Here is a 14,577-nt window from a genome sequence, read left to right as displayed (position 1 = left end):
TGATCGAGCAGGGTTGGCTTGGCGACCATAGCGATGACGGGGGAAATTAAGTCGCGCAGATCCTTTGAGGAATGTGGTTGCAGCTGCTCAAAGAGGCGTTTTCGGGCACAGCTTGCTCGCTGAGGGTGACCGGTGATGCATTGCTGTCCATCTTTCCTGGAAAGCTCTACGAGTCCGAGGCTATGAGGAGTATTAGCCGCCCCATCGCTCATTCGAACCGATGCTTGGTCGACTACAGGACTGACTTTCAACGCATCTTTTAGCGCTCGCAAGACGCTGACGTCATCAACAACCAACGCGTCAAAAGTTGGGTGGCAAAAGCGCTCGGACATTTCACCAACCCACTCACTCATCCACCTCACTTGACTTCCTAACCTATCGGCTACTTCAGGCTCCATGGGCCTTCTCCCCTCCTTAGGCACCTCCTACGGCCCCCTCCAGCCCCTACACGACCATATCATCCGCACCGCCCAGCCAGTCACGCTCCAAACGGCCCATCATCTCCTTGTTTACCCACTCACCCCGCTCTTCCTCCAGGCGTGGTTATTGCAGTATGAGCATACACGCAAGTATCGAATACCGCTCGGGATCGCTTCTGTCTTCTTCACCTGTATGGCGTGGAGGGGATATCGCTTCTACGGTACGTCGATCCAGCGTCAGGCGTCCAGCTCGTATGAATTCGAAGAAGTTGAACTGATTTTCAGAGCCATTCCTCAACGCAGGCAACAACCTCCTCGGAGTGATGTTCCTCCACTTTATTGGCCGAGCGGTCGAATTCGCTCTTCTCGAAGATCCAGTCATTGACCCTTTCATGGCCAAAGGGCGGTCCAGGCTCATGTGCGCATATGATCTATGCTGCAATTCGCGCTGGATCGGATTACGGCCCGTCAATGCCGTCGAATCCTCATCTTCTTCTATCAAATCTCCGGAAAGACATACATCGCCCACCGCACCCGTATCTGACGACAAGTGGCTCCCGCGCCCTTCCAAGATCCGGATCCGGCGTCAAGCTGTCCTCAGGCATGCTCGGTTGGCATATACCTACCTCCTCGCACTCGATACCCTCCTCAACCTCCTCCGGTACTTTGGACGCGAGAATGTCGGCCTCTCGCACGTCCCTCCAGGCGGCGTCGACAAGTTCTTCTCGGACCCCTACATCCTCCTCCCGCGCTCCCGGTACGCCATGCGTGCGCCGGACTTACTGGTCGACCTGTGCGTCAAGGCGTTCCTCGGCGGTGGGGTCCTGGCGATGCTCAGTGGGGGCTATCACCTCGCCGCGGCGGTGATGGTCGGCTGCGGGGTTTACGAGGTGGAAGCGTGGGAGGTGGATCTATTCAATGGGCCTATGGCGGCGGGGAGTGTTCTGGAGTTTTGGGGGAAAGGATGGCATCAGGTCTTTCGGGTAGGGTACAAGTGTCCCATATACCCGTCCCGGTCAGCTGACGAGGTAGCACCACTTCAACCTCCTCAGCACACTTATCGTACACCATCTGCGCCTCCCCCGCCTCTTCCTCCTCCCCCTAGCTTTCGCCCTCTCCGGCGCCCTGCACGCCCTCGGTCAACTATCCATGTCCCCCTCCCCGTCCCCTCTCGACCTCTTCCTTTTCTTCTTCATACAGTCCCTCGGCTGCCTCGCCGAGATCATGTGGAAACGAGTCACGGGCAAGAGAGTCGGAGGGTGGACAGGATGGATGTGGAAGAATCTGTTCATGGTCGTCACGGCGGGCGTGCCGTTACGGACGGAGTTGCAGAGTGGGCTGGGGGGGACGTGGTTTACCCCGCCCTTGGGAGGGGGGGTATTGGCGGGGGCGATGATTAGGTGGGTTGTGGATAGACCGTAGATCACTAGATGCATAGGACGACTCAGCAGGATCCACTTGACTGCTCTGTGGCCTGCCATAGAGTGCCTGCCTACAAGCAGGGTAGTAACCGCCTCATCGTCATCGCTGCAGGGTCTGCGTAAATCATCCCCCCATTTATCTTCACGCGCAGCTGCCGCGCCGTATCGACAGCGTTCAAATTCCAGGCAAACGAAGCTCCTTTTCGCTCTGCGTAGCCTCCTGTAGACAGCTGTGCCCGCTGCTCGCTCGCTCTCCGCTATATAGCTCGACAGAGTAGTCATATAGATAATCAGAAGCCGCAGCCTCTTTGCCTTTTCTAGCCAACTTGACAGCTTCGGACGCTTCGAAAAACACGGCGTGTATCCGCGAGACCGCTACCGCATCCCTCACTTGACATCTGTCTTCGACGCCAGCACCCTCCGTTAGCTATCGTCCAAGCTCTCAGAGCTCCATCCCCCCTTCTTACCAATCCACTAGCTTCGCAGGCCCCTCGCTTCCCTCCCTTACCTAAATCCGACCACTAGCCAAAATGTCAATGGACGGCGACCTCATCGCCATCGTCAACCGCCTACAGGACACATTCAACCATATCGGCGGTGACGCGCTCGACCTCCCTCAGATCGTCGTCGTCGGTTCTCAGTCGTCAGGCAAGTCGTCCGTGCTCGAGACCATTGTCGGCCGGGATTTCCTCCCGCGGGGACAAGGGATCGTTACTCGTCGTCCGCTCGTCTTGCAGCTTATCCACACCCCTGCTTCTGGCGCTGGTGCCGGCCACGGTCACGGTAATGGCACTTCCCCATCCCAAGCTGAGGGCTACCATGTCGATGGTTCCGGCCAAGGTCTCTCGGCATCCGCTACCTCCGCGACGCTGAGAAAGTCCCCTCGAATGGGAATGTCACCGGACAAGGCGGACGGCTACCTCCCTAATTTCGACGCCAAGGACCCCGCCGCTGGCGCTGGGATCATGCGCCCAGGCGGGAGTCGTATGGGCGGCGGTATGGGCAGTGGAGGTGCAGAGTATGCAGAGTTTTTGCATCTGAATAGGAGGTTTACCGACTTTGAGGAGATAAGGAAGGAGATTGAGGCGGAGACGTATCGTGTGGCGGGACAGAACAAGGTGTGTAGTTTCTGGGTTGGAGTGTGGAGGAGGACGGGGTAGAGCTGACGGATCAGGGCGTATCGAAATTACCGATCAACCTGAAGATCTACGGTCCGGGGGTGCTCAATTTGACATTGGTGGATCTGCCGGGATTGACCAAGGTGCCTGTAGGGGACCAGCCGACCGATATTGAGCGGCAGATTAAGAGTCTCGTTTTGGATTATATCTCAAAGCCCAACTCGTATGTCTCTTTCGTTGTGCGATCCCTCTTTTTACACTAATTCCATACTCTGGCCTGTTCGGCCTACCTTGTAGCTGCTCCTGCCCTCAGAGCCCAAGCTGATCCCCAGCGTCATCCTTGCCGTCTCCCCCGCCAACGTCGACCTCGCCAATTCCGACTCACTCAAGCTCGCCCGGTCCGTCGACCCGCGCGGGTTGCGGACATTGGGCGTCCTGACAAAACTCGACCTCATGGACGCGGGCACGAACGCGCTCGATATCCTCACTGGCCGGACGTACCCCCTCAAGCTCGGCTTTGTCGGCGTCGTCAATCGCAGTCAGCAGGATATCATGTCGGATGTCCCGATGGAGGATGCGCGCCGGAAAGAGGAGGAGTTCTTTAAGGGCCACCCGGTCTACAGGAATCTGGCGCATCGGTGTGGGACCAAATTTTTGGCCAAGACGTTGAATGGGGTGAGTACTACCTGGAGGAGGGAAGGGATAGAGCTGACGAATAGGTGCTTATGGCTCACATCCGGGAAAAATTGCCGGATATGAAGGCGAGGCTGAATACGTTGATGGGCCAGACGCAGCAGGAGTTGAATGCGTTCGGGGACGCCACATTCCTTGGCGAACAACACCGGGTGAGTTGATGTTCTACCCCACTGTGTTTCGCTCAGCTGACATACCAGGGCTCCCTCATTCTCAAACTCATGACTGAATTCTCCAAAGACTTTGTCTCATCAATAGACGGCACCTCCCTCGAGATATCCACCAAAGAGCTATCTGGCGGCGCGCGCATCTACTACATTTTCAACGACGTCTTTGGGCACGCCCTCACGTGTATCGACCCGGCCCACAACTTGTCGCTAGGCGATATCCGGACGGCCATTCGGAACTCGACGGGACCGCGCCCGAGCCTGTTTGTCCCCGAGGTGGCGTTTGATTTGCTGGTCAAGCCTCAAATCAAGTTGTTGGAGGGGCCGAGTTTGAGGTGTGTCGAGTTGGTTTATGAGGAGTTGATGAAGATCTGTCATAATTGTACTAGCCCGGTATGTCGCTTATCTCTATTATTTGGAGGGCTGGCGGAAATAGGATAGGGAAGAAGTAGCTGACGTGGTAGGAATTGCAGCGATTCCCTAGGCTATTGACGCAGCTAGTAGAGGTTGTCTCGGAGCTGTTGAGAGAGCGCCTCGGCCCGACGTCCGAGTACGTTTCGAGCTTGATTGGGATCCAGGCGGCGTATATCAATACCAACCACCCGGACTTCCAAGCTGGTTCGGCGGCGATCGCTAGGGCTGGACCTGCGCCTCAGGTCGCGCAAAAGGTGAGCTTCTTCTTGCTCTGGGTCAAGACTAATGCTATTCTGCCGCTCCTCGGACGGGGGCTGATCAGCAGGAACCGTCCCGGGCTTCATCGCAAGACGACGAGGACGAGGAATCCGGCTCCGAGCCCGAAACCCGACCGACCAATTCCAATCTCAATGGTCCCCCTCAAGCCGCACACCACCCGCGCGCGGCATCCACGTCGATCCCCGACGCTCGTCGACCCAACAAGCTCTCGGGTCCTGGATCGACCGACGAAAAGACCGGTGCGTCCGGAACCCTCGGTAAATCCAGTCGGCGACATCAACGCACAGCCTCCGGATCTACCTCGACACCTAGCCACCTCCTTGCGCCGCAACCGCACACGGCCGCTTCGCTCGTCGGAGGCGGATCGCCACATACTGCCAAGGAGACGTTCTTGAATTATTTCTTTGGGGGCCCGGGTGGGGGTGGGCAGGGCGGAGAAGGGGGGATGCAGCAGATGCGGCAAGGTCAGGGCCAGGGGCAGGGGCATGATGGCCGGCAGAGCCAAGGCCAGAGCCAGGGGCAGATGCAGATGTCGGGGCAAGGGAGCAGGAGGGGGGAGCGAGAGTTTGGAGGGAGAGAAAGTCAGAGGGAGAGAGGAGAGAGAAACCTCCTTCCTCCTCCTTCTAGGGATATATTGCCTGATTTGGGCAGTAGAAGGGGGACGATGAGTCGCGCGAGTGGGCTGGAGAGCTCTGGGGCATACGATATGCGGAGTTTGGGGAAGCATATCGATTTGGTATGTCTTTCCTTTGTCTTGTCTTTACGAATGGAGAGTAAGCTGATCCCACGCAGTCACCCGCGGACCACCCATTCCAGCTCAGCCCGAGGGAAGAGATGGAGACCACCCTCATTCGTAGCCTTATCGCCAGTTATTTCAATATCACCCGCCAGACGATCCAGGATCTGGTACCCAAGGCAATCATGCACCTCCTGGTAAGCTCAAGCTTCCTGACATCAAGTCAAAGTGGGGACGATGCTGATTAGTTTAGGTCAACTTTAGCCGAGAATCGATCCAACAACGCCTCGTCACGTCCCTGTACAAGCCGGACCTGTTCGCCGAGCTGCTGTTTGAGGACGAGGCACTGGTGGCGGAGCGGACGAGGGTCAAGAGTTTGTTGGATGCGTACAAGGAGGCGTTCAAGATCTTGAGTGAGGTCAGCTTGAAGGGGACGTAGATGGACAGGGGATGGTGGGGTGGGAAGGAGGCGGTGGCGAGGCGAGGCGATGGCGGGAGAAGTGCATTGTATACACGATAGCGATGTAGCTTCGGTCGGATCTGGCACATTGAGTGATTGAGTGAAAGGCTGTCAGCGTGCGCGGTCTGGCCTTGCTCGTGTCAGCAGCAGCTGTGCCTGTGCTAACTATGATGTGCTGCGCAGGGTGGCAAAAGGCAGGTGGTGATTATTTTGGTTCCGCCCCTGTGACCGCTACCGCTTAACTGACCCTGAGCTGTGCCCCCTTTCCCCTTCCCTTCCCTTGCTCTATCTACTCTATCCGCGCACCTTCCTCTATCCACGCGTAGATACGCTCAGTACCTCTATCCATCCAACAACTACAGCCAAGGGGAATAGCTCCTTCCACTCAGCCAGATCACCCTTTCAACCTCGAAAGCCCCGTTTCTAATCAGCCTGAAACGCGTTCCTTTCGACCCTCGACCCGCCGCGCTCGTCTTCATCCCTCATCCCTCTCGTCTGAGACATTCATCTCGGACTAGAAAGTCTCACGTCGGACCGTCATCAACATCTTGACGACAAGGACCATCATCTCGTCGATATCGCAATCGCGCACTCGGAACCCAAATCTTGCTTTCTCCGTACCCGTTTCCACTTTCCAACAAGGTTGAACCAAAGGGAATCGCACAAGCAGCTGGCTGCACCGTACCTTTACTACTTTCTTTCCTATCCCACTTCTTTCATCTAATTCAATATGGCGAGAGATCGTTTGGCCGGTGTGGTGAGTCTCTTTCGTGCTATGAGACCAAGAGTGGACGCGCTGACCTTTTAGACCCGCAACTACGGGTAAGCTCGAACCGCGTCGACAGGACCGCTCTGCCTTGTACTGACCGACAGGGACGAGTCCAACCCCCAACCCTCCTACCCTCCCTCCAACGGCGTCATCGGCCAGGCCCGAGGCGGCAACCCTTACGCACAGCAAGATTACTCCGCTCCTGCCCCTCAGGCGCAGTATGGCCAGGCACCCCCTCAGGCGCAATATGGCCAGCCTGGCGGTGGGTACGCCCAGGACGCGGGGAACCCATATGGGAACCAGCAGTATGGGCAGCAGCAGGGGTATGCGCAGGGCGGGGCCGGAGGTGGTGCGGCGGGCGGACAGGACTTTTGGTCCGAGTTGAGCGGGACCAACAGTTCTTTGGGGCAGTTGCAGGAGCAGATCCAGGCTGTTCGATCGGCGCACCAGCAGTCTCTCGTGAGTTTGAAACCACGCAAGAAAGGGGGTGTGACAGCAGCTGATACATTTAGTCGTCGACTGATTCTGCTGCCGCCGCACACGCATCGCAGCTGAACGACCAAGCCCGGATTCTCCGCGAAGACTGCAAGAACCAAATCAAGCGGCTCTTCAAGCTCGCCAAGGGCGACAAGGCGCAAAAGGCCCAGGTCGAGGCCGTCAAGACTCGGTTCACGTCGCTGCTCAACGAGCACCAAGTGATTGAGAAGGAGTTTAGGAAGAAGGTCAAGGACCGCGTAGAGAGGCAGTACCGGATCGTCAACCCCCAAGCGACCGAGGAGGAGGTTCGCCAGGTCACCGAGAGTGATAATCCCCAAGTCTTCTCCCAGGCTGTAAGTTATTATTCTGCAGAAAAGGGGGGCTACGGCTGATGGAACAGCTGCTCAACTCGAACCGGTACGGTGCGGCCCGAGGGGCGTACAAGGAGGTCCAAGAGCGACACGTCGAGATCCAAAAGATTGAAAAGACCCTCACGGAGCTCGCGCAGATGTTCAACGAGATGGCGATGCTCGTGGAGCAGCAGGATGAGGCGGTTGTGAATATCGAAACTCAGGCTCAGGGCGTGGACAATGATGTCAAGGAGGGGTAGGTCATCCGCCTTGGAGTAAGTGGAAGAAGGATGCTAACGCTCTAGTCTGAAGCAGACAAACCGGGCGGTCGAGTCGGCGCGCAAGGCCAGGCGGAAGAAGTGGATCTGTTTCTGGATCTGCGGTATGTCTTTCCTTTGGAGATTGAGGGGTCTGTGCTGATCCCGCAGTCGTCATCCTTGTCATTATCGCCGCTGTCCTCGCCGGATACTTCGGGTCAGGCGCCAACAACAGGCCAGCGTGATGCGACAGGCTTTTGCTGGCGCTGGATGCTGGGTTATGCGGAGGGTTGTGAGAAGGGGTTGGACCGCAGAGGAGGGGGGGGGTAGCGCGGAGAAAAGCTGAGCGGATTCTCAAAGGGTTGTACATACACCCACCCGCCAATCGTCGTGCACCTTTAATCAACTTTTTCTTTCTCGATATGTATCTCATGCCTCGGCTGTGCTCTCATGATGCGCTTCGGTCTCATTATAGGCTCTGACCCCAGCTCTAAAGCTCAGACTTAGGGGTAAAATCTGAAACTGGCATTCGGTGCCTGGAATGAAATGTCCAACGCACTCGTCACTATCTCTTCCTCCTTTGTCCATCTCATCTCATCGAGACATCTCCTCGACATAGCCGCCGGTCAGCACATCGTCAAAGGCTACAGGACGTAGCGCTCTCATATAAAGAATTCTCCGCAGAGCTCGCGCCCCCTGCTACCCTCCCCTCGAGCAGGCAAATCTTCCGCCTCGACCGCCTACCTGGTCCGAACGCCAGACCGCCTCAACGCATCATGGACCTCCTTCACTACCTCCACATCATCACGCCCGCCCTCCTCACTCTCCCCTTCCTCACCCTCCTCCCCTCGCCTCCCGAAGACCTCCCCGAACTCCCGGGTATTCGCCCTATAACAATCCGTACAGTCACCCCACGCCGAAGCTATACTCTCCTCTGCCTCTCCCTCCTCGCGCTCACCTCGGCTCTGGATGCGGTCCTGCTCATAGCTGGTATAGCTACCTCGGCAGACTGGGGCGAGGCGCCGCGGGGCTGGCCATTGGTCGCGGAGGTGGGCTATGCGTTTGGTGGTCTGTGCGTATGGGCACTGACGGCGATTGTCATTGAATGGAGGGGGCGATGGGGCGATCAGGGGCTTTTGGTTCTGGGATCACTGGGTATGGTGTGTGAGATACCGAACCTGGTACTGCTTGTGCTGAGGAAGATACACTCTGGTGAGTTATTCGGCTCGAAATGGGGAGCTATAGCTGACATATCAGGCGATGAACATGGCCTCTTCAACAGCCTCGCCATCCCTTCATCGGCGCTGCGGCTCGTCCTCCTACCCATCCTCCTCGTCCTCGTCTCCAACCCCATCGTCCGCTTCGAGCCTGCCAGCGAGAGCACTGGGCTCCTCGCCAACTCTGACGCCGAGTCGTCCAACCGCCAAAGCCCAGCCGCATACGGTACATTCGGCGGTGGCGAGGCCGGCTCCAGCAAGCCAGACTCTACCCGCACATCTACCCCTGCTCCTGGCGCAGGTGCTGCCACTCCCGCTCCAGGCCAGCAACCCCCTGTCATCCCCAAGAAGCTCGGCGAGGTCAAGAAGGAGGACAAGCCCTTGACATGGCGCGAGATCGGCTCCCGCCTGCGCAAGCTCTCCCCACATCTCTGGCCATCGACGAGCAAGAAGCTACAATTCTACGTCGTGCTCTGCATGTTCTTCATCCTCGCCATTCGGGTCGCCAATCCCCTCGTCCCTCTCGCGCTCGGCGGTGTCGTCCAGAGTTTGACGGATGCACAGGCCGGCAAGCCTACGCAGCCGTCCCCTTGGGTCTACTTTAGCTCGTATATCGGTCTTCGGTACCTCGTCGGAAGCAACGGCGTGCTTACGTTCGCCAACAATGTACTGTGGGTCGGCGTCTCACAGTACACCGACCGACAGATGCAGCTGCTGTGCTTCAACCACCTGCTCAATCTGTCGCTCGCGTACCACACCAAACGCAACACCGGCGAGGTTCTCAAAATCATCGACCGGGGTTCGGCTATCAACAACCTCTTCCAGACCGTCCTCTTTACCGCTATCCCCACCGTCATAGACATAGCGATAGCATTCGGCGTGTTCTTCTATCTCTACGGCGGTCTCCTGGCGTGCGTCATCCTCGGGATCATGCTCGTTTACATCGTCTTCTCCGTCACACACACCAATTGGCGGATGAAGGAACGGCGGATCATGATTGACAGGGACATCAAACAGCGCGGGATCGTCTCGGACGTGCTCACCAACTGGGAGTCTGTCAAGTACTTTACGGCGGAAGATCGCGAAACGCAGCGGTTCACGGACGCCATCCTATCGTACCAGGAAACGGAGAAGAAGGTCTCAATCGGCTTCAATCTCCTCGCGCTCGTCCAGTACTTCCTCCTCAGTCTGGGCTTGACGGTCGGGGCGCTCATCATCGCCTTTCGGATCCTGGACGGTTCGGCGACGCCTGCATCATTCGTCGTCTTCATCCAGTACTATGTCCAAATGCAGGGACCTCTGGACCGGTTCGGCTGGCTCTACCGGATCCTCAACCAGGAAACGACCGACGCTGAAAAGATGTTCAACCTCCTCTCGCAAAAGACGGAGGTGAATGACAAGCCGGGCGCCAAGGAGTTGGTCGTCACGGACGGTATCATCGAATTTGACAATGTCAGGTTCTCGTATGATGACAAGGTGGAGGCGCTCAAGGGGGTGAGCTTTAGGATCGGCAAGGGCGAGTCGATGGCGCTCGTGGGAGAATCGGGGAGTGGGAAGTCTACCATCCTGCGCCTGCTGTATCGGTTTTACGACATCACGTCGGGAAGTATCCGGATCGACGGGCAGGATATCGCCAATGTCACACAGTTGTCGTTGCGCCGCGCAATCGGGATCGTCCCCCAGGATAGCGTGCTCTGGAACGATACGATCGGCGCCAACATATCGTACGGAAAGGAAGGATCGAGCGATGAGGATATCATCATCGCGGCCAAGGCGGCCAAGTTGCATGATAGGATCATGGGGTTCCCGGACCAGTATGCGACGGTAGTGGGAGAGAGGGGGGTGAGGCTGTCGGGCGGCGAGAAGCAGCGGTGTAGTCTGGCAAGGATGTTCTTGAAGAGCCCGGCTATACTCGTGAGTGATGCCATGGTCGCGCTTTGCAGGACCCTGGCTGATCTGCAGGTACTGGACGAAGCGACCAGCGCGCTCGATACCGAGACTGAACGCGAAATCCAGCGAGCTCTTGCGGATCTCGCTAAAGGCCGGTCCAGCCTCTCTATCGCGCATCGCCTATCGACCATCATCAACTCGGACCAGATCGTGGTGATGAAGGATGGGCAGGTGGTTGAGCAAGGGGGCTACAAGGAGCTTATCGATCACGATGGAGCGTTCGCGACCATGTGGAAGAAGCAGATCTTTACCGAGGCGGAGATGGTGGCACAGCTAGAAGGGGCGGAGGGGGAGGCTAAAGTGGAGGATCTGATCAATCTAGTCGAGGAGAAGGCGGAGGGGAAGACGGGAGAGGGAGATAAGGTGCCGTCCAGGCGGTCGTCGAAGGGCAAGATGAGGGCGATGGAAGAGGAGGATGCCGTGGAAGCCCCGGCTGGAGAGGAGCTTGCGGAAGGGTTTGGAATAGGGGACCACGACGAGGTGACGCATCCCGCTCCCGCGTTCCACACGAACGAAACGGCCGTCCAGGACCCCTTCAGTGATTCTCAGATCGAATCTGCGCCTGAACCTACTACCGGCAAGGACATCGTCGAGAACGCCGAATGGTCTTCCGCATCCATCGTACCCGGACCCACTACACTTCCACCAGCAACCATCCCTTCTCCGCAACTCGTCGAGTCTCCACCTGTAGAATCGATCGCGGCACCCTCATCTTCCACCCCTACGCCCGAACGCCCCTCTCCCTCCCGCTCCGCCTCGTCCTCCGGCGCTATGGGCGGTAAAGTCCCCTTCCCGCAGATGCCCCGCTTGACCAGCTCTACCTCCCAGCGCTCGGATCTCTCCGCCAGTGCCGCCGACTCCCCTTCCGCATCCAACAACCCATCATCGACCGACCTGCCCGAACTCGCCAAAGCCGCCGGCGCGCCCGATGCCAAGGAGGATAAACGCCGGAAGCGCCTAAGCAGCCTCAAAGGGTTCGTCAGGCGGATATCGGACCAAGGTGTCTCGCGCTCAAATAGTATGAACAAGATTGGCAGCCCGGCGGAAGAGGTGGATGAGGCGACGGCGTTGATTGCGAAGAATACGAGCGGTACGCCGGCGGGAACCCCGGTCGGGGAGGAGAAGAGGAAGAAGAGGTTGAGTCTGAAGAGGGGCAAGTCGGATAAGTGAGCCCGGGGTAGGGAGAGATAGGGTATTGATAGATGGCTCGTATCAGTTGTGTAGCATATGGATCGTGGGGACATTCATAGGTCTTCCTGAGCTGTCTGGGCGGACCGTCACAGATGATTTGCGGGAGAGGAGCTCTTCGCCAGGATCGATCGCTGATCTCGCCTAAAATGTTGACACATTGAGCGACCGCTCGAACGTCGACTGACTGGCATTCAACTTTGTCTCCTACCTCCATCTATGCTCAGCACTCAGCAGTAATGGCCACATTTCCGGCTCGCAGATCCATACCGGGCCAGCGAGACGATATCGCCCACGCCCTAGACAGCCTGGACATCCAACGTCCCAGTGCTCCCCAGCCCGAAGATCCCGAATCCGACGAGGAAGAATTGGACTTTGAGGCACCGCAGCCATCGTCTAGTAGGCCTGTTTGGACGGCGCCAACTCCTTCCAAGAAGCAATTGGCGACTTCCTCCAAGATCTGCGCAGCGGAGAACAAGGCGTACGGAACCGATGCCCTCGGGGTCCGAATAGAGAGTAGGGCAGGGCGAGGGAGGGGGTTATTCGCTTCGAAGTCATTCAAGCCTGGTTAGCTCACGACGTCCTACCTGCAGCATGAAACAGGGTACCAAGCTGACTGGTCAGGCGATACCGTATACTCCGTCCAGACTCGCCCGCCCGCCGCTGTCCTGTCCACCTCGAACCTTACCTCTCACTGCTCAGCGTGTTTCCTCTCCGCTAGGGACGCAGCCACTTTGCGGCAGAAAGAGGAAGAACCGCTGAAGCGATGCTCGGCATGTCGGGTGATTCACTACTGCTCTGTGGTGAGCTGTCGTCTTGCCACAACCGGTATTCCTGTGCAAGACATAGCTGACGTCGCTAGGCCTGTTCAAGGGCAGATTGGACGCTGCATAAACCGGAATGTACGACGTTTCAGTTGCTCCGGAAACGCCACAAGGAGCGGTATCCTGATACGAAGGTTGGGAGTCTGGAGTTCTTACCTCATGAGTTGTCCAGAGCTTTGGGGAGGCTGTTGTGGGCGAAGAAGCGGGCTATGGATGCAGGTGTAGCATGTCCTGCGGTGAGCTAAGGCATTCTTCTTGTCGTCAATATCAAAGCTGACATCCCAGTGGGACGAATACTGTCTACTCCAATCCCGTATGCTCCCTACTCCACTTCACTCAAGTTAATTAAGCTGACGTATGATTTCTCAGAGCTTGAATCACAGAACGGCCTGATCTCGAAGACGCAGGACGAGTCGTACCGCCTGGCCTTCTACCTCGGGCTCGCCATACCCAACGTCCTCGAAGCGGGCGAAGGCACCGCTCTCAGTCTGCTCATGAAGCACTTTGGGATTGACGGGAACCCAGATCTGGAACTGATGAAGATGTGGTCCAGAGTAAGCTCAGTCGTCCTCTACGTTGAGCATAGAGAGGAGCTGACAGCGATAGTACCAAACCAACGCGTTCACTCTGGACTCGCCGGACTTGACTGCGCTGGGAGTGGTCATTGCTCCAGCGCTGGCTATGGCTAATCACTCTTGTGAGCCTAATGCGGTGGTCGTCTTCCCAAGAGGGCAGGGGATGGGACAGATGGTCGCTATACGGCCGATACAGCCTAATGAGGAGGTTCGTCAGCTGCCGTATCCCCTGACTGTACCATGGGCAGTCGCAGCTAACGCTCAGATTCTGGTCTGCTATATCGACGTCGCCTCGCCCTTCTCTCAGCGTCAATCGGAGCTCTCGTCGCGGTACGGTTTCACATGCGACTGCTCCCTGTGCCAGCGGGAACAAGATGCGAGTTGGGTCGATCCGAGATGGTGTCTCCTACATCCGGGGTGTAAGCTCAGTGGCAAGGGGCGGATGATCGACAGTATCAAGTGGGACACCGTGCCCTCGGATCTACGGCCTGGGATGGCGTCAGGAGTATCGCAGTCAAAGAGCTCCGCTTCGAGCGCAATACGATGTTCAGCTTGCGGGGAGACGTACGAGGTTAGAGAGAGGCTGTTGATGACCGCGTTGTCTCGAGCGAAGAGCTTCTTAAGGAGTGATGAGGATGGGTGGCTGTTAATTCGTGAGCTGATAGGGCCGCGGTTTGGCTTTGTAGGACCGACCCAAGCTGACTCGTCCAGACAACGCCGACACTGCGCCAATCATTCAGTCGACCACGACCGTCGCTTCCCAACTCCTCACTCTCTGCCCGCCCTCCAGCTATCCCCTCATTCCGCTACACCGCCTCCTTACTCGTCTGCTCACTTCCGACCCGCCCTCATCCCTCCCCTTACTTGCTGTACCTTTACACCACCTCACCCTCGCCATTGAAGGCGCTCGGGCCATATACGCCTCGCACCACCCAACCCTCGCCGTCCTCCTCGCTCAACGAGCGCGACTACTGGGTCTACAATTCCCACCCACCGAAGAGGAGATGGAGAATGGCAGGAAGCCCGAGATGGTGCGGCAAGAGATGCAGCGGATGGCTGCTGCCATGGCGGCGTATCGGGAGGCGGTTACTGCGTGTACGGGTTGTTTTGGGCGGGATGGGGGCATTTTGGGATTGGGACTGCGGGCGGAGATGGATGGGCTGGAGAGGGAGATAGGCGCGATGCGGTTAGGAATGGAGGATGCTCGCACGACGAAGCGAGTAGAGTAATCCTTCCTTGCTTTAGTCTACCTGCGGGGCTATG

At 57.6% G+C, this 14,577-nt stretch overlaps 5 protein-coding genes across 5 annotated transcripts; all 5 read left to right on the top strand.

The window, feature by feature from the left end:
• Positions 1 to 396: 396 nt before the first annotated feature.
• MKK02DRAFT_40731 (uncharacterized protein) lies at positions 397 to 1,841 on the top strand (the record flags this gene model as incomplete). The annotated part of the gene is made up of 3 exons (XM_053091237.1): positions 397 to 640; positions 705 to 1,402; positions 1,452 to 1,841. 3 exons carry the CDS (start codon positions 397 to 399, stop codon positions 1,839 to 1,841), a joined length of 1,332 nt encoding a protein of 443 aa, XP_052942205.1.
• A 529-nt stretch (positions 1,842 to 2,370) lies between these two features.
• MKK02DRAFT_20015 (putative Dynamin protein dnm1) lies at positions 2,371 to 5,686 on the top strand (the record flags this gene model as incomplete). The annotated part of the gene is given in 12 exon segments (XM_053086182.1): positions 2,371 to 2,605; positions 2,719 to 2,735; positions 2,749 to 2,958; positions 3,015 to 3,181; positions 3,291 to 3,633; positions 3,678 to 3,803; positions 3,852 to 4,211; positions 4,283 to 4,486; positions 4,558 to 5,042; positions 5,139 to 5,247; positions 5,304 to 5,444; positions 5,501 to 5,686. 12 exon segments carry the CDS (start codon positions 2,371 to 2,373, stop codon positions 5,684 to 5,686), a joined length of 2,583 nt encoding a protein of 860 aa, XP_052942204.1.
• A 751-nt stretch (positions 5,687 to 6,437) lies between these two features.
• On the top strand, positions 6,438 to 7,805 carry MKK02DRAFT_40729 (putative syntaxin; the record flags this gene model as incomplete). Its single annotated transcript, XM_053091236.1, has 7 exons — positions 6,438 to 6,464; positions 6,516 to 6,529; positions 6,581 to 6,935; positions 6,989 to 7,306; positions 7,354 to 7,559; positions 7,609 to 7,685; positions 7,732 to 7,805. The coding sequence occupies 7 exons, from the start codon at positions 6,438 to 6,440 to the stop codon at positions 7,803 to 7,805; spliced, it is 1,071 nt and encodes a 356-aa protein (XP_052942203.1).
• Positions 7,806 to 8,336: 531 nt separating this feature from the next.
• On the top strand, positions 8,337 to 11,897 carry MKK02DRAFT_20227 (ABC transporter; the record flags this gene model as incomplete). The annotated part of the gene is made up of 3 exons (XM_053086225.1): positions 8,337 to 8,772; positions 8,818 to 10,691; positions 10,740 to 11,897. The coding sequence occupies 3 exons, from the start codon at positions 8,337 to 8,339 to the stop codon at positions 11,895 to 11,897; spliced, it is 3,468 nt and encodes a 1,155-aa protein (XP_052942202.1).
• Positions 11,898 to 12,154: 257 nt separating this feature from the next.
• MKK02DRAFT_40727 (uncharacterized protein) lies at positions 12,155 to 14,543 on the top strand (the record flags this gene model as incomplete). Its single annotated transcript, XM_053091235.1, has 8 exons — positions 12,155 to 12,482; positions 12,540 to 12,718; positions 12,778 to 12,975; positions 13,025 to 13,052; positions 13,109 to 13,293; positions 13,346 to 13,522; positions 13,580 to 13,967; positions 14,026 to 14,543. The coding sequence occupies 8 exons, from the start codon at positions 12,155 to 12,157 to the stop codon at positions 14,541 to 14,543; spliced, it is 2,001 nt and encodes a 666-aa protein (XP_052942201.1).
• Positions 14,544 to 14,577: the final 34 nt, after the last annotated feature.

The sequence above is a fragment of the Dioszegia hungarica genome (assembly GCF_025882075.1).
Source record: "Dioszegia hungarica strain PDD-24b-2 chromosome Unknown MKK02contig_25, whole genome shotgun sequence".
NCBI classification, from domain to species: Eukaryota; Fungi; Basidiomycota; class Tremellomycetes; order Tremellales; family Bulleribasidiaceae; genus Dioszegia; species Dioszegia hungarica.
Note: the sequence above shows the minus strand (reverse complement) of the source record. Positions and strands in the feature narration are given on the sequence as shown.